An 18,440-nucleotide genomic window follows, 5' to 3' on the forward strand; every position below is an offset into this window, starting at 1 on the left:
AAAGACTTAATGGCAGTTTTGTTATGTTTTGATTTCCTAGGTTTGTGGGGTGAGTCAGATACTGTCAGACTATGTAATATTAACAAACTGGTTATTTGTCACACTTAGGGTCTTTTTCTCTGCTTCACTTTCTCTTTTTCACCCTTCCTCCCCTCTTTCTTCCCTACTCTTTCTTATTTTTTTAAATCTTTATTTATTGGATAGAGACAGCCAGAAATTGAGAGGGAAGGAGGTGATAAAGAGAGAGAGACACCTGCAACATCGCTTTACCACTTTTGAAGTTTTCCCCCTGCAGGTGAAAGATGCAGGAAAGGTGATCATAAATGTTTCATAAATCTATGATTTGTGTTTCTGAATCTGCTTTACTATGTACCATCTTATTTAGAGTCAAATGTTCCTTGTTTCTCTGGAGCACTCCTTTCAGTAACTCTTGGCAGGTATAGTAATGGCAAACCCCTTTAGTTTTTGTATATCTGGTACTGTTTTTATTGCTATTTCATATTTGAATGATAATCTTCAGGATAAAGTATGTCTGGCTGGTAGTTGTTGTCGTAACACCTTGAATATGCCACTGTACTCTCTCCTGGCCTTCATGGTTTCTGCTGAAAAGTTTGATATGAGTCTAACTGTTATAGGTCACTTTATTCTTTTTCCTGGAGGCTTGTAAAAGTTTTCCAGGGAGTCGGGCGGTGGCCCAAGGGGTTAAGCATGTGGCATAAAGCACAAGGACCGGCAGAAGGATGCCGGTTCAAGCCCCCAGCTCCCCACCTGTAGGGGAGTCACTTCACAAGCAGTGGAGCAGGTCTGCAGGTGTCTATCTTTTTCTCCCCCTCTCTGTCTTCCCCTCCTCTCTCTATTTCTCTCTGTCCTATCCAACAACCACATCAGTAACAACAACAATAAGAACTGCAACAATAAAAAACAAGGACAACAAAAGGAAATAAATAAATATTTAAAAAAAAGTTTTTCTTTGTCCTTGAATTTTGATAGTTTTTAAATGATGTATCTTGGTATAGGTCTATTTGGGTTTAGGAATTGGGGTGGGGAAGGGCAGAGGGCAGGGTGTTCTCTCTGCTTCCTGAGTATCTGCCTCCTGACTGAATCCCAGATTTTAAAAATTTTCTGTTATTATTTCATTGAATATGGTTTCTGTTCTCCTGATCTTTGCTTTTATAGTGGAGTCTTCACTCTCTTGGAGAATAATTTTTTCTAAGCCTTTTTACTCCTACTTTAAAGTAAAAAAATATGGTCATTTTTATTATATTCCCTCTTCTACATGTGTAAGTCTACTTCCTTGACTTACTGTTTGAAATTACTGCATTCAAAATGCCCTTCATATCCTGTAGCTTTGTTTTCATGTTTTCTATTTTGCTATCAAGTGAGTCTTTGAGATCATGGATTTCTTTCTTCTTATTAAATTGAGAGCTTTGTTTTTCCAAAAATTTCCAGTCAATATATTTTCTAAATTCTTTCTCTGACAGCCCCTCTGGATCTATATAAGGCTGTCATATTGATTTTGCAGAACTTTCATTTTCCTATAATCCATGTTTTGTTGATCAGTAGGTAATACATTGTTTGTGGACACCATAATTATAAGCACTTCAAATCCACATAACAGATATGAATGGGCCACATGGAATTTCTCAGGAATCTAGTCACTTAAAAAAAAGGGCCTTGGTACTGCTGTTTACAACTCTCAAAATCTTGGGCTTTGGGTGAACCCCTGGGGCCATCCAAGGGACACAAGGAACTAAACAGATTGCCCAAGACTAGGTAGTGGGTGTGAGCATGAGTTCTAGCCTTCAACCTTAATGTACAAAAACTTTAAACTTTACCTTTCCTCTAAGGATTGACCAGGAGTCCCTTGAGCTTTTGAGCTTTTTCCAATTCCTGGTTCAAGAAGACTTGTCTTGCAATCTTTAGGGCATATGTCTGAACTTTTCTGGCTATTTCTTTGTAGTGTTGTAGTTTATAGGTTGTGTTAAGAGACTCTAGGACTAGATTTTCTGGTTCAACTCTGGACCCTACTATGTACTAAAGATGTATCCAGTCTTTGTCTCATCTTCTCTTTAAGTAAAATGTAGATAATATGCCTCATAGTGTTAATGAATAGCCTTGATGCCTATTCATAGTAATATGCTGTGGTGATAGTGATGAAATCATTAGTAGCTGCTGTATTATCAAAGTCATTTTGTTTTTGTTTTGTTTTTTTTCTGCTACCAGGGTTATCTCTGAGGCTCTGTGACTTCACAGTGAATCCAGTGCTTCTGGTGGCCACTTTTTCCTTTTTTTTTTTTTTCCTCCTCTTTTTAGTTGATAGGATAGAGAGTAATTGAGAGGGGAAGGGTAGATAGGGCGAAAGTAAGAGAGACAGCTGCAGTACTTTTTCACTGCTCATGAAGCCTCTCCCCTGGAGATGGGGACCAAAGTAAATTGTACATGGTAACATGAGCTCAACCAAGTGCACCACTGCCTGGCTCCTGTAAAAAAGTTGTCATGTAACACTAATCTTTTTTTTTTTTCTCTCCTCCAGGGTTATTGCGTGCACCATGAATCCACCGCTCCTGGAGGCCATTTTTTTCCCCCCTTTTGTTGCCCTTGTTGTAGCTTCGTTGTGGCTATTATTATTGCCCTTGTTGACGCAATTCGTTGTTGGATAGGACAGAGAGAAATGGAGAGAGGAGGGAAGACAGAGAAGGGGAGAGAAAGATAGACACCTGCAGACCTACTTCACCGCCCGTGAAGCGACTCCCTTGCAGGTGGGGAGCCGGGGGCTCGAACCGGGATCTTTACGCCGGTCCCTGCGCTTTGCGCCACATGCGCTTAACCCACTGCGCCACCGCCCGACCCCCAACACTAATCTTTTTATTTATTTATTTAACCCTTTTCCTCTCCTTTTATTTGCAGTGTTTAGTCTTATGATTCATCTATTGGATTGTACATAGTTTTGTCATGATTTCTGCTTAGGTTTGTTTACACAATGTATTTGCTAAACCTTTCTTTCTCCTCTCCTCCATTCATAGGGTGTAATTCTCAGATAAATGTTTTTACTATTTTGTTTGAAGGAAAAAAGAAACATGACATTATGTTTTTCACCATAAGTTTGTGTGACCAGGGTGGTAGTGGGAACTTCCCCCAAAGTGTTCAACTGTTCACTTTCCCCTTGGGATATTAATGTGGGATAATTGCTAAGGTTTGGCTTTGTCATCAAAAACATCTATGGGGGCTGGGGGTGAGCGGTGGCTCACTCAGTTAAGCACACAAAGTACTAAGCACAGTGATTCCAGCACCTGCTCCCCACTTGTAGTGAGGCTGCTTCAGAAGCCACTGGTGTAGCAGGTCTACAGGTGTGCTTTTTTATTTTTTTTGCCTCCAGGGTTATTGCTGGATTGCTGGGGCTCGGTACAAATCTACTGCTCCTATCGTTGTGGTTATTGCTGTCATTGTTGTTGGATAGGACAGAGAGAAATGGAGAGAGAGAGGGAGAGAAAGACACCTGCAGCCCTGCTTCACTGCTTGTGAAGCAACCTCCCTGCAGGTGGGGAGTTGGGGACTCGAATTGGGATCCTTACGCCAGCCGCTGCACTTTGTGCCATGTGTGCTTAACCCACTGCACTGCCGCCTGCTCCCCTGCAGGTGTCTATCTCCCCCACCCACCCCTCTCAGTTTCTCTCTATCCTATCCAATAAAATCGGAGGTGGAGGTAGGGGAGGAAAAAATAGTCCCTGGGAATGGTGGCTTTGTACCACTGGCACCAAGTCCAGGCGACAACCTTTGACACACACACACACACACACACACACACACACACACATTCCCATTTAATCATTTGGTCTTTGGAAAAGTACTTAGTCTTTTAGAAATTTGGTATTATCAGTACCTGCTTCATAAAGCTATAAGGATTACTGAAATAATGTATGCAAAATATTTAACGCAGTAGCTGGCAGTGATGCTTTTTTTTTTTTTTCAGAGTGTGGAATTAGGGGTGGGATGTTCCTTATCCCTTGGGATTCTCCTGTAGATTGTTCAAAGCAAAATGGGTTTTTTTTTCCCCGTTATTGGGGGATTTATGTTTTACAGTCGACAGTAAATACAATAGTTTGTACATGCATGACATTTTTCAGTTTCCCACACAACAATACAACCCCCACTTGGTCCTCTGCCATCCTTTTCCAGGACCTGTACTTCCCCTCCACTCCACCCCAAAGTCTTTTACTTTGGTGCAATAACCAACTCTAGTCCAGGTTCTGCTTAGTGTTTCTCTTCTGATCTTGTTTTTCAACTTGTTCCTGCAAAATGGATTTTTACTAAAGAGTGGGAATGACTATTTTAGGGCTATTGTGACTCTTATTTATTTATTATCTGCTTTCCAAAGGTTTTAATTTTTCATCCTCTGGAAGAGAAGATGTAGATGTGCGAACACTGGGAAATGGTAAGATTGCAACAGTGTTACTTTATTAGATCTAATTTTCAGATTATCACCCTTTTCAAACAACAGGTTTGCTGTAGTCACTTACAGTCAAAGTGGGCAGAGCCCAGAGCTTCTCCAAGTTAGGATGCTTTGTGCATTATAGGATTACCTTTATAAAAGAAAATTATTGTTGTAACACAAGATTTTTCTTTCTTCAGAGGCCATCCTTATTGCATATCTATACTTACAAAGGGCTTTTATGTGCATTAACAAGGTGGTGCCTGATGGTTTCCAAAAACTTTATTAATTGTTCTTCTGAATAACATTTCATCAGTATTAGTTCTTTTTGTATATCTTCATTTAAAAAGGCTATTCTGCTCTTAGTCTTCATTCTCTCATTTTGCATTGTTGCATTAGAAAAAAGATGATACAAGTTAACTCTCAGTTATTTGAGATTTATAGTCCCCCTCATGGACCATGGCTTTCATTTTTTCACTAGTGTACTAAACAAGGAGGATGGATTTCAACCTAGTATATCTGGGCATTGCTGCAACTAAATCAAGTAGTGATTGTTTAGATTTTATTATGTAATTAACACAGACTTATTTATGGACCTTTGTGAAAGCAGTCATAGTCACATATTATCTGTACTTGGGTTTAGCAGCCTCTTCCCCTACCCCCATTTCTTACCCCCCCCCAAAAAAAAACACACCTTGATTAAATCTCTTCACATATTCTTTCCTAACCCATATGTAGTTGTGTCACTAAATTTTCAGTCCTCTGGATTCAACTCGTTTTTCACACCTCCTAGCCCTCTTGCATTAGTCCAAGTGTTAACTCCATCAACACGTTTCTGTTTCATGACGGGGTGTGTGCTGCCAGGAAGGCCCTTTGCAATTGAGCTGGTGAATCCTCATAGAGTACATTTCACTTCACAAGAAATTAAGGAGCTTCAGCAGGTAAACCACTTCATGACATGGAAATTGTCATGTTTCTGTAACTGTAGCTGAACTAGAGTTGTTAACTGTTTTTCTTTTTCTGCTACTACAGAAAATTAATAATTCATCTAACAAAATCCAAGTCCGTGACCTGCAGCTTGTTACAAGGTAAGGGTAGACTCACTGGAGATTATTTCAAAAAGGAAATTTGGGATGTATACCATATATCTGATAAGGGAATTATACCCAGAATATATAAATAATTCATACACTTAAAAATAGGACAGTCCGTGGAGGGTAGATAAGCATAATGGTTATGCAAACAGACTCTCATGCCTGAGGCTCCAAAGTCCCAGGTTCAATCCCCTGCACCGCCATAAGCCAGAGCTGAACAGTGTTTTGGTAAAAAAAAAAAAAAAAAAAAAAGGCAGTCCACGGGCAGTAGCACAACAGGTTAAGTGCATGTGGTGCAAAGTGCAAGGACCGGCATAAGGATGCCAGTTCAAGTCCCCGGCTCCCCACCTGCAGGGGAGTTGATTCACAGGCAGTGAAGCAGGTCTGCAGGTGTGTCTATCTTTCTCTCCCCCTCTCTGTCTTCCCCTCTATCGATTTCTCTGTCCTATCCAACAATGATGCTGTCAACAACAACAACAATAACTACAACAATAAAAATAAGGGCAACAAAAGGAAAAATAAATAAATAAATAAATATAAAAAAATAGGACAGTCCAAGTAGAAATGGGGAAATAATGAGCATTCCTACAAAGATAATATATAAATGGACATATGAAAAAAATGCTCAAAATAATCAGAGGCATGCAAGAATAAACTATGTTGAGATTATACTTTATACATATTATAATGGCTATAATAAAAAAAGCAGAAAATAGTGGAACCCTCATAAACCATTAATAAGATTGTAAGTATGGCTATTTTAGAAAATAACTTGGCCATTTCTCAAAAAGTTAGAGTTACCATATGATCCAGCAATTCTATTTCTAGATATATACCCAAGTGACATGAAGATGTATGTCAACACAAAGGCTTACACATAAGTGTTTATAGTATTTACAATGGCAAAAAGAAACCATCCATATGCTTGGGAATAAGCAAAATGTAGTATATCCATAACAATGGATTATAATTCATTCATTATTAAAAAAAAAAGGAATGAAGTCATACTATAGCTTGGATGAACCCTGAAAACATTCCTAAGCTAATGAAACCAGACACCAAATAGTATATATCACATGATTCCATTTTATAGGAAAAGTTTAGTGTTGTGAAATATATAGGCAATAAGCCATTTAGTGTCTATCTGGGAGAAATAGGGATTAGGAAGTGCCTGCCAGGGTCCGGTGGTAGCGTACTTGCTTGAGTGCACATGTTATAATGCGCAAGGACCCGAGTTTGAGCCCCAATCCTCACCTGCAAGGGGAAAACTCTGCAAGTGGTGAAGCAGTCTTGCAGGTGTCTGTCTGTCTCTTTCCCTATCACACCCTTCACTCTTGATTTCTGGCTGTCTCTTTCCAATAAATAAAGATTAAAAAGAAAAGGAAATGACTGCAGATAGGTATAGTCTTATTTTGGGAGTAATAAAAGTACTCTAAAAATTAGATTGTGGTGATGGCTATACAGTTCTATAAATTAAAAATTAATGAATTGTACAGTTAAATGAGACATATAAATTATATCTCAACATTTTTTTAAAAAAAATTATTTCTTCATAAACATGAAAGGGAGAGAGCCAGAGAATTACTTTGGCACATATTATGTCAGTGATTGAATTCAGGGCCTCATGTTTCTGAATTCAGCACTCTAATTGCTACACCATTTCCTAGGCTGCAACAAAGTTGTTATTACGGGAGCTGGGCAGTGTCACACCAGATTGAGCGCACATAGTATGAAGCACAAGGACTCGGCAAAGATACCAGTTTGAGCCCCTAGCTCCCCACCTTCCAGTGGAGGGGGGGTGTTGAAGCAAGTGTCTTTCTAGCTCTCTCCTTCTCTATCTCCCTTTCTCTCTGTCCTTTCCAATAAAATGAAGGAGAAGGAGGGGGAGGAAGAAGAAGAAGAAGAAGAAGAAGAAGAAGAAGAAGAAGAAGAAGAAGAAGAAGAAGAAGAAGGAGAGGGAGAGGGAGAGGGAGAGGGAGAGGGAGAGGGAGAGGGAGAGGGAGAAGAAGAAGAAGAAGAAGAAGAAGAAGAAGAAGAAGCCTCCAGAAGCAATGGATTTGTAGTGCCTGCACCAAGTCCTGGTTGGGGAAAAAAAGTTATTATTATTGTGAATATGATGATGATGATTATGTTAATCCCACTAGGGTTATCTCTGGGCTTGGTGCCTGCACAGTGAATCCAGTTTCCAGTAGCCTTTTTTTTTTCTCTTTGATTTGATAGGACAGAGATAAATTATGGGGGGTGGGGTAGATAGAGATGGTGAGAGAGAGAGAGACCCTGCAAACCCACTTCACAACTTGGTAAAGCTTCCCCCCCGCAGGTGGGGAGGGTCTTTGAACCCGGATCCTTGAATTGGTAACGTGCACTCAGCCAGGAGTGCACTGATCGGCCTCCATAGTCACTTTAAAGAAAGGGATGATTGGGCAAGGCTTGTGCATGGTTTATTTATTTATACAAACCTTGTTTAATTGTTTTTATTTAGAGAGGCAATAGGACATATGAAAGAAGGTGAAGAAGAAAAGACCAAAACTTACAGTGCCTTAATATGGACAAATAAAGCACTACAGAAGGAAGACATTGAATTTTTAAATGATATAAAGGTAATTTAAGTGCTCTAATTATTTTATTTCTGTTCTTTGATTGACTGAAAAAGAATCCTTTGTGGGGGCTGGGCGGTGGTACACATAGTATGAAGTGCAAGCACCTGAACAAAGACCCTGGTTCAAGCCCCCGGCTCCCCACCTTCTGGGGAGTTGCTTCACAGGTGGTGAAGAAGGTCTGCAGGTGTCTGTTTTTCTCTCCCCCTCCCTGTCTTCTCCTCCCCTCTCAGTTTCTCTCTGTTCTATCCAATTAAAATGGGGGAAACAAAGGCCAGCAGGAGTTGGCACCAAGTCCCAGCAATAACCCTGGAAGCAAAAAAAAAAAAAAAAAAAAACCATTGTTTCCTAGTTTATTGCAAATAAATCACATAACATGGGCTTTGGGATTTGTGACACCTAGTTTAAAATCTTGGCTTTCTCATGTGCTAATTGAGTAACTGGGATATTCATCTACTATGTCTGAAAGGCAGTGTTGTTAGTAATTATGTGTCTGACTCTGAGGACAGGTTGCCTGGGTGTAAATCTTGGATCTCTATCTCTCAGTTGTGTGACTTTAGTGCTTTATAAAATTAGTCTCAAAAAATTAAATGAATTGGAGCCAAGTGGTGGTGCACCAAGTAGAGCACACACATTATGTTACATAATGACCATAATGGTTTAATCCTCCCACCTCCACCTACAAGGAACAAGCTTCATGAGCAGTGGAAAAGTACTGCAGATGTCTCTGCCTTCCCCCCATCTCTCACTCTCTGTTAAAAAACAAAACAGACAGAAAGAGAAAGGAAATGGTGAGTTGTACAGCCACCAAGACCCAGTGCATTCCTACACACACACACACACACACACACACACACACACACACACACACACACACACACACACACACCCCAAATGATCTGCAATATGTTTGGTCATCTGTAAAAAAGGTAGTATGAACTAGAACTTATCTAAGCAGAATCATTTGTGTGTGCTTGTATTTGTTTCTGAAAAGTCAACAATATGAGCATAGTAGAATGCGGTGTTAGAGTAAATGAAATCACTTCCTGTCATCTTATAATATTAAGCAGCCCAAAAAAGACGTGAACTTGTTGATCTGAGTGCTATGTTGGAAGTAGTGGTGGGTCTAGCTAGTAGCTCAATTAATATTCTGTTAAACTAGTTCATGAGTCAGAATCCTAGGAATGCTAAAGGTCATGAGGAGAAGTTAGAATTTTCTGTATTCATTTGAAGGCCAGCTGTTTCTGTACTCTGTAGTGGCCATATACTGATAGGTTCCTTAATAATTATAATTAATTAAAAGCCTTGGTTTTTTTTTTTTTTTTTTTGGTCTTTTGGGATCAGAGAGCTTAATTCATCTGAACAAAGTGCTTCTAATATCAAAAAATTGTGGTCATAAAACCTGTATGTTAGGAGTGCCCACTGACTCCCCATTCTGGTAAAAGCAGCCACATCATTTCAAGTGTAGTCTTTGTCAGAACTTGCTCTTTCTTTTTTGGTGAAGAACCTGACAGAGGGGAGGCCAGACAGAAAACTTTTGTTTACTTAGTGCTTCAGGCACTCAGTAATCATGTAAATTAAGTAGTTGTTCCAACAAGAAAAGTACAGAGGAAGATTCAAAGCTCTTAAGAAATTAGACAGGATTCAAAGTTCTTATGAACTTCATATCTGGTTATACCTGATTTATTTATTTTTCACCAGAGTTATTGTTGGGACTTGTGCCTGCATGTTGATTTCATCTCTTCAAGCAGCCTTTTTTTTTTTCCCCTTTCTTTAAATACAGAGCAGGAGTGAGAGGGGAGACAGAAAGAGACACGTGCAGCATTGCTCCACTGTTTGTGAAGCATCCCTCCTGTATATGTGTGTCACCACCTGGCCCCTATTTTTAAAACTTGGAATTAGTTGAGCTTTTACAATGTTAGTTTCTATTTCTTATTTTATATCTTATGACAGAAAGAGAAATACCTACTATGAGAAAAACACTGCGTGCTCCTACAAAATCTGAAATATAAAAAGACGCACAGGTTATTATTATTCTCAAGTAACCTGAACTGGGAAAATATTGATAGTCTAGATAATTGTACACACTTAATTTTAACTATTATGTTGAAATGCTTCCTTGAACAATGGTGTAACTTTTGATTTTTCAGATATACTTTACTTTCATCAAATTGAAAAAATAACTCTGCAAGTAGCTATGAGAGTCCCCCAAACCTAAAAACTGTTCAAAAACATGAGTCATGATGTATTTTCTACAACCAGCTATTTCTCACTTTGCCTGAAATACCCAATATTAATTCACTTTCATGGGTGGGGGAGGGATGTTGGTTAGAGTTAAATATTTCTAGAAGAGTTATGTTAAGTGAAGGGCAATATAAACATCCATGCCCTTAATCAATGTGCTAAAGATTTAGGGACTGTTTACTTGGCAGTCTTTTTTATGGCATAGTCAAGCCCAGAAAAATGAATAATCATGAACAAGGTTATGAAAAGTCTGACAAAGTTTGAGCCCAAGGGAATATAACTTATTATAGTTTTAGCTTCTATCCTGACAGTGCTCTAAAGAAAACATCTGTGGCGGGATAGATAGCATAATGGTTATGCAAAGAGACTCTCATGCCTGAGGCTCTGAAGTCCCAGGTTCAATCCCCCGCACCACCATAAACCAGAGCTGAGCAGTGCTCTAGTAAAAAAAAATAATAATAATAAAACAAAACTAGAAAACGTCTGTGATGATCCATGGATGACAAAGGAAATGTTTGTTAATACAGACCTCTCGGGGCAGCAGAGCTTACTCCATGATTATGTATCATATTCTCTAGGACCTAAAGATTGACCAAAAAACCCCTCTGCGGGTCCTTCACCGGAGGCCCTTGGCTGTGAGAGCTCGAGTCATTCACTCCATGGAAACATGCTATGTGGATGAGCATCATTTCCGCCTCTTTCTCAAGACTCAAGCTGGAACGTATCTTTTTCATCTTCTGCATAGCAATAATATAACCAGAAAACCGTAGAAAATAAGCTCAGTAGTAGGTAGTGGTGCCTGTGGTTGAATGAATGTGCACGTTACCACACACAGGGACCCAGATTCGAGTCCCTGCTCCCCATCTGCAGGTATGACACTTCATGAGATGTGAAAGAAGTTAATAGGTGTCTATCTCCCTCTCCCCTCTCAATTTCTCTCGGTCATATCAAATAAAATGGGAAAAGATGGCCGCTGAGAGTAGATGATTTGTAGTGCCAGCAGTGAGCCCAGCAATAATAATGGTGGAAAAAAATAAGAAGAAAAAGAAAAATATGTTCAGTTTGATCTGAGAGGGATTAGGGAGAGCACTAAATTGTGGAAGAACCCTTTCCTTGTTTGAGTGTATATCCCCCCCCCCCATTACATTTGTGTTTTTCAGAACGACATTTTAAATCATAAGGCAGCAAATGTTCAACATCTGAACTTTATTTTATATTTTATAAACAATGAAATTCACTTTTCTTTGTGGAATAGGCCCGTCACAGTGTCATTCCATTGCTTCTTTTACTTTGGAGAGAGGGCCAGGGGAGTTACAGCACTTTTCAACCATGCATGGTAGGGTATGACATCTACCAGGTGAGCTATCTCCAGGACCCTACCATGAACTTTTAAAGTTGTGCTTCTTGTAACTACTGTTTTTCACAGTGGTGAGCACATAGTAATCACTCAGGAGATGTTTTTGATGGATCTACTTATTTACATATTTTGCAAATCACACATTAATGATCACATTTCGATTTTTTTTCAGCATCTTGAACATCTGTCACATATTAAAACTTGAATAGTAGATGAACATGGCCCCGCTTTACACATTGGTCTTCACTTTATGTGGTCATTGACCCAGAACAATGGGGTAATTTTAAAGCTGACCCATTGTTGGTAACCTGCCCTGCCTTGTATGATTTTTGTATCAAAACTGAGTTGATAGATAGAATATATCAGGATGCTGTAGAATTTTAGTTTTAGTTCATTTTTAAAAGGTGCTCCTAGTTTTTGTTGCCCTTGTTTTTTTTTATTGTAGTTATTGATGTTGTTGGATAGGACAGAGAGAAATGGAGAGAGGAGGGGGAGACAGAGAGGGGGAGAGGAAGATAGACACCTGCAGACCTGCTTCACCGCCTGTGAAGTGACTCCCCTGCAGGTGGGGAGCCAGGGGCTCGAACCGGGATCCTTATGCTTGGCGCCACCTGTGCTTAACCTGCTGCGCTACCGCCCGGCTCCCAGGTGCTCCTAGTTTTCATTTGAGGCTTGATGTTACGCTTTAGTAACATTTAGTGCTTTGTGCTTAATATAAAACTAATATAATGATATACTTCTGGATATTAAAGGGGAGAATGTCTAGTTTTAATCACCATATATCATCACCAGTATATTGCTGTGGTAAGTGTGCCTCTCTCACCCCACTAATCTCTGTTCTCCCATATCTAATCTTAGAAGTGAACTGGAAATAGCTGAAATAGATATAGGCTATTCATTTCTAAAAATGTCCTACATTTTTACAGTTTGGAGCAGATCTTTGTATCTCTGTTGTATGGAGCACATTTGCCCATTAAGGGTATAATATGGATGGAATTTCAAAGACATAACAGATTGAAAAGTAACCTTACCAAATCCTGGTTTTAATTTTGATGGATCTAGGGAAAATGCAGTGGTCTTTTGAAGATGCTAATGTCTTTTAATCCTAATTAAAACATTTTATAAATCTACTTATGTGAATTTATGTAAGAAAACTTACAGTATGAGGTAAGAAAGACTATTTGCTAGAGTTTTAGATATAATTAAACACATATATATGAATGTTTCACATATATTGCTTAATATACTGAATTAATTCACTGACTTATACTTCATCTCTCTAGCTATGAATCAGAACCACTCTGAACCCTTTTAATTTTGGGGAATTTTTTGGCCTTCCCACATATTGTTATCTATTATTATTATTATTATTATTATTTTACTAACACACTGCTCAGTTTGGGCTTGTGGTGGTAGGGGGAGGGATTGAACCTGGAACTTTGGAGCCTTAGGCATAAGAGTCTCTTTGCATAACCATTATGCTATCTATTCCCACCTACCACCGCCACCACCACCACCACCACCACTACTACTGCTATTTTTTTTTTTTTTACCAGAGCACTGATTAGCTCTGGCTTATGGTGGTGCTGGGGATATTAGTACTGTTTTCATACTATGTGCGCTTAACCCGGTGGGCTACTGGCCCGCCCCCTATCAGTACTATTTTCTAATGAAAGAGAAAAGAATGATAGTTACTGGGTAATTATGCAAAATATTTAGCAAAGAAGACTTATTAGATAATACATGTCTTGTGTTTTAATCAAACTATTTGGTGAAGACTAAATAAGCTTTAAGAAAATGAGGACACTAATAACAGCATTTTGATTTTAAAATTTTATTTGACATTTGAGAATAAATTCATTTTTCCTATTCAAATCAAATATACACATATTTTTTCCAAATATATTTTATACTAAGGAATGCTAAAGCAATCTTTTAGTGACCGACTCTAGTAGTAGTCATAAACTTTAAAATGTGAAGACTCAGAAAGGAAACACTAGGGGCTGGGAGGTGGTGGCACACCTGGTAGAATGCACATGTTATAATGCGCAAGGACCCAGGTTTGAGTCCCCAGTCTCCACCTGCAGAGGGAAAGCTTTACAAGTGGTGAAGCAGTGCTGCAGGTGTCTCTCTGTCTTTCTTCCTCTTTAGCTCCTCTTCCCCTCTTGATTTCTGACTGTCTCTATCCAATAAGTAAACATAATTTAAAAAGGGAAACACAAAAGTTGTTCCTTTTAAAAAGCAAGAACTAATTTAATTCTCTTATTAAGAATGTTGGCAAGCAACTAGAATTTAGGTCCCTCTGATAATCCTTCTGAAGGACCTATATCAAGACTAAATTAATATTTTCATTGTCCCTCCCATCCTGTTGCCACAGAATCATATCAGAAGGAAAGTCATCATTAAGGTCACTATGTGTGACCTTGTAGAAGCATAGCTAGTAGATGCCAGCTGCCGTATTTGTTTTTAATTGCCACTAGGGTTATTGCTGGGGCTCCATGCTGGCAGGACGAACCACAGCCCCCCCCCCCCTTCTTCTTTCTTTCTTTCTTTCTTTCTATTTTATTATATAGGACAGAGAGAAATTGAGAAGGGAAAGGAAGATAGAGAGGGAAAGACATGGACACTTGCAGACCTGCTTTACTGATCATGAAGTGACTTGAACCTGGATTCTTGTGCATAGCAGTGTGTGCACTCAAGCAGGTACATCACCTCCTGACCCCAGTCAGCTGCCATATTTGAAAACAGAACGAGAAAGATAAAAAAAAATGTAGTAATGGAAAAGAAAAAAAAAAGCTAAGTTGTTTTGTAGGGGTTTTATTTTGTTGAACTATAGTTAATTTAAAAAGTCCATTCCCAAATCTTGGCACTTAATTACGAGGAGAGACAGACACATAGAGAGAGGGAGAGAGGAAACTTGGATTAAGTTTGACATAATCACAGATCCCTACCTGGCTGCTTAAGCTGGTAAGAGTTATTTTGCTGGGAGTCGGGCTGTAGTGCAGCGGGCTAAGCGCAGGTGGCGCAAAGCACAAGGACTGGCAGAAGGATCCCGGTTTGAACCCCGGCTCCCCACCTGCAGGGGAGTCGCTTCACAGGCAGTGAAGCAGGTCTGCAGGTGTCTATCTTTCTCTCCTCCTCTCTGTCTTCCCCTCCTCTCTCCATTTCTCTCTGTCCTATCCAACAACGACAACAACAATAATAACTACAACAATAAAACAAGGGCAACAAAAGGGAATAAATAAATAAAATAAATATAAAAATTAAAAAGAAAAAAATGTTAAAAAAAATAAGCAAACAAGAATTATTTTGCTGTAGCTTATTTTGAGACAGTTTTTCCTCTAACATTTTCTTTCACCACTCAAATTTCACCAAGTAGTTAGTACTGTCTGACTATCATCTTTTTTTCCTTAAATAAACTTCAGCTACATTAAAGAATTTGTACATGGAGACTTTGGAAGAACCAAGCCAAACATTGGCTCTTTGATGAATGTGACTGCAGATATTCTTGAGCTGGATGTTGAGGTAAACCATTTTATTGTGGAAATGTTCACTTGCTTATTAAATTTAGGTAGGATTATTATTATTATTTTGGCATTAATCTACATTAATCTATATAGTACTACTCACCTTAATAGGTGTTTGAAAATGGTCTAAATCTGATGGTATCATGGTATTGCAGGGAAGGACTACCTTTGGAATTTAATTTTAATTTTTTTTTTTTTTTGCCTCCAGGGTTATTGTTGGGGGCTGGTCCTAACACTAGGAATCCACCACTCCTAGTGGCCATTCATTCCCTCCCCCCTCCTCCATTTTATTCAGTAGGACAGAGAGAAATCGAGAGGGGAGGGGAGAGATAGAGGAGAGGAACAGAGAAATACCAGCAAACCTTCTTAGCCATTTGTGAAGCATCCTGCAGGGGCTCAAAGCTGGGTCCTTGCACATAGTAAATACTATGTGTGCTTAACCAGGTGCACCATGGTCTGGCATTTTAACTCTTTCAAAACATAGTAAGGTTTCATTTATCATCTTTAGCTATAAAGATCTATAGCTTATATACTAAATATGCCTTACATATGGCTTAAGATCTAAATCCTTAACAAGGAAATTTTTTTTCTTTTTTTCTTTTTCTTTTTCTTTTTTTTTTACCAGAGCACTTAGCTCTGTTTATGGTGGTGCTGGGTATTGAAATTGGGACTTGAGGGCTTCAGGCATGAGAGTCTCTTTGCAGGGCCAGGTGGTGGTACATTGGGTTAAGTGCACATAGTACGAAGCGCAAGGACCAGTGCAAGGATCTTAGTTCCAGCCCTGGCTCCCCACCTGCAGGGGGGTTTCTCTGTCCAATCAATCAGTCAAGAGTCTTTGTATCAACATTATGCTATCTATCCCCACCCTTACTTGGGCTTTTTAAATAAAACATTTTTACTTGAAGATCAAGATTATGCTCTGGAAGAGCCAGCATGAAACAGATAAATTTGATTTTAAGAGAAACAGAAAGTCTGTCGATGTGCTATGCAAAGATCCCTACGCTTTTCTAGTTTCAGGTAATCTCTCAGGCTCTCTTAGTTACACTTGAGACTATAGGTATATACTGTCTGCTAAATGCAAGATGGGAATGTGAAAATGATTGGATAAAATAGTACTGAGATTTCTAAGGCAAAGTTGGTATCTTAATCTGAATTTCTTTGCTATTTTACCCATAGTTACCATGTAAAAACTTTTAAATGTACTGTCGGCATAGTGATGACCCAAGTAACCAAGCATTCAGTGATTCAGAAATGAGCCACAGACCCAAGAGCCCCATGTCCTAGAATGGATTTTAGAATTACATTGTCTCTTCCATTGTTTTTTTTCCCTTCAAATTCAACTTCTCTGTTATATTACATTAAAACTATTAAATTTTTACCTCATTACCAAATATGCTCACTAGACCACTACTATACTTTAATGACTTGACTTCTTTTCTTCTAGTCTGTAGACGTTGACTGGCCCCCTGCTCTGGATGACAACTAGCTTCTGAGTTTGGAAATAAAAAGCAAGATTTTTCTGACATGATATGAACATGAATTCACCATACACTGTAAAATGACTGTTTACTCACCAGAACGGTGTCTTAGAACTTACTTGGATCATGTTGATCTGTGTACTTCTAAAATTTCTTATAACATCTCAGGATCTGTATGTGAATATTTTGTTATATTTTTCTAAGAATGTCTTATGGTTGTTCTTATTTTCTTTCCAACTCCCATAAGCTGAAGTATAAATAGTGAAGCATTTTCTTTTAAATTCTTTCACTTAGGGACTTACGCAAACAGGATCATTCTCTAATAATTTGAGAAGCTACAATTTCTTTCAGCAGAATTTCCCTCTACAAGAGGCACGCCACATTTAAAATCACGGGGTTTTAATTTTTTCTCAGCTCTGGTTTAGTTTTACTGGGAACTGAACCTAGACCTTATAGCCTTGGGCATGAAAGCCATTTTGCCTACCTATTATGCTATCTCTCTGGCTCCATATTCTAAAAATTTTTAATTATCTTAGTAAAATTTTTATCTAGATTTACATAGCAACCTGTCATTTTCTAATATCCCAAACATAAACTGGATATCATTAATATTTTTCCAATAAATTTAAAGCAAGTTCTTTAATAAATTTTTATCTGATTTGTTATAAATCCTATCACTTCAAGTTATTTTTTTATTGCTGTTATTGTTACTTGTTTATTTTACCAGAGTACTACTAGTGCTCGGGATTGAACCTGGGACCTTTGATACCTCAGGCATGATTTTTTTGCATAACTATGAATCTATCTCTACAGCCCTCAACTTACTATTTTGACAATCTATAATTTTAAGTATATTTCCTGTGGAGTGAAAGCAAAACCTTAGAATTTGAGGCTTGCCATGGTAAGAAACTTTCATAACTCTTTTATACGAGACACAAGTGCCTTCAATAACTTCAAACCCAGGGATAAGATTTTGAAAAATTGCAATTGCTATAGCACAGCTGATAGTGCTTTATTATTCAGTTTTAAATATCATCAGATAAGTAAGATATTAGCATGTCTATTTTATAAATGTGGAAACCAAAGAATAGAGGTTAAATAACTTACCTAAAATTGTTATTTCCATACTGGAATGAAAACCTAAGTTTCCTATTTAGAGTCCTTTCTAATAAATTCTTTTATTGAGGACCTTCTATGTGGAGGAGGCACCTAAGGATGTCAACCAGGAGAACTGACTTTTGAAAATTAGCTCCAAAATCAAGGAACTTACCAAAAAAATGATAGTCTACAATATGGCAACCATTTGCTCATAAGGTAAATAATTGCTTGGTACTATGAAGAGGAAATACATTAAATAAGCTAAACCTAAAGAGATGTCATAATTAAGTTTCTTTACAAACTTAAAATTTCACATTTTAAGTGCAATTTACATCCTCTTGACTCAACTATGTGAACTTACTTTTAGAACATGTGACTTGTATAGTATTGGGTTGCTCAGTTTTCTATCTTTATCTCTAAATAGATCTAAGATCTATCACTCACTTTAGAAACTGGAAAACCATGGGTCGGGTGTGTGTGTGTGTGTGTGCGTGTGCGTGTGCGTGTGCGTGTGGTGGCACACAGGTTGAGCACACATGCTACAGTTCGCCAAGACTGGTTTTCAGCTTGTAGGGGATGAGCTTCACAGAGGTGAAGCAGTGCTGCAGGTGTCTCT

At 38.5% G+C, this 18,440-nt stretch overlaps 1 protein-coding gene across 3 annotated transcripts in view; it reads left to right on the top strand.

The window, feature by feature from the left end:
- PUS10 (pseudouridine synthase 10) overlaps positions 1-18,096 on the top strand; it is a 61,642-nt gene extending 43,546 nt beyond the window's left edge. For all 3 annotated transcript variants that reach the window (XM_060187224.1, XM_007539640.3, XM_060187225.1), the window contains 7 exons: positions 4,376-4,432; positions 5,294-5,370; positions 5,462-5,517; positions 8,006-8,123; positions 10,943-11,085; positions 15,147-15,246; positions 16,693-18,096. In XM_060187224.1, coding sequence (XP_060043207.1) covers positions 4,376-4,432; positions 5,294-5,370; positions 5,462-5,517; positions 8,006-8,123; positions 10,943-11,085; positions 15,147-15,246; positions 16,693-16,734 — 593 coding nt within the window. In that variant the 3' untranslated portion in view covers positions 16,735-18,096. The remainder of the gene's footprint in view (positions 1-4,375; positions 4,433-5,293; positions 5,371-5,461; positions 5,518-8,005; positions 8,124-10,942; positions 11,086-15,146; positions 15,247-16,692) is intronic.
- The last annotated feature ends 344 nt before the right edge of the window (positions 18,097-18,440 follow it).

The sequence above is a fragment of the Erinaceus europaeus genome, chromosome 3 (genome assembly GCF_950295315.1).
Source record: "Erinaceus europaeus chromosome 3, mEriEur2.1, whole genome shotgun sequence".
In the NCBI taxonomy this organism is placed as follows: domain Eukaryota; kingdom Metazoa; phylum Chordata; class Mammalia; order Eulipotyphla; family Erinaceidae; genus Erinaceus; species Erinaceus europaeus.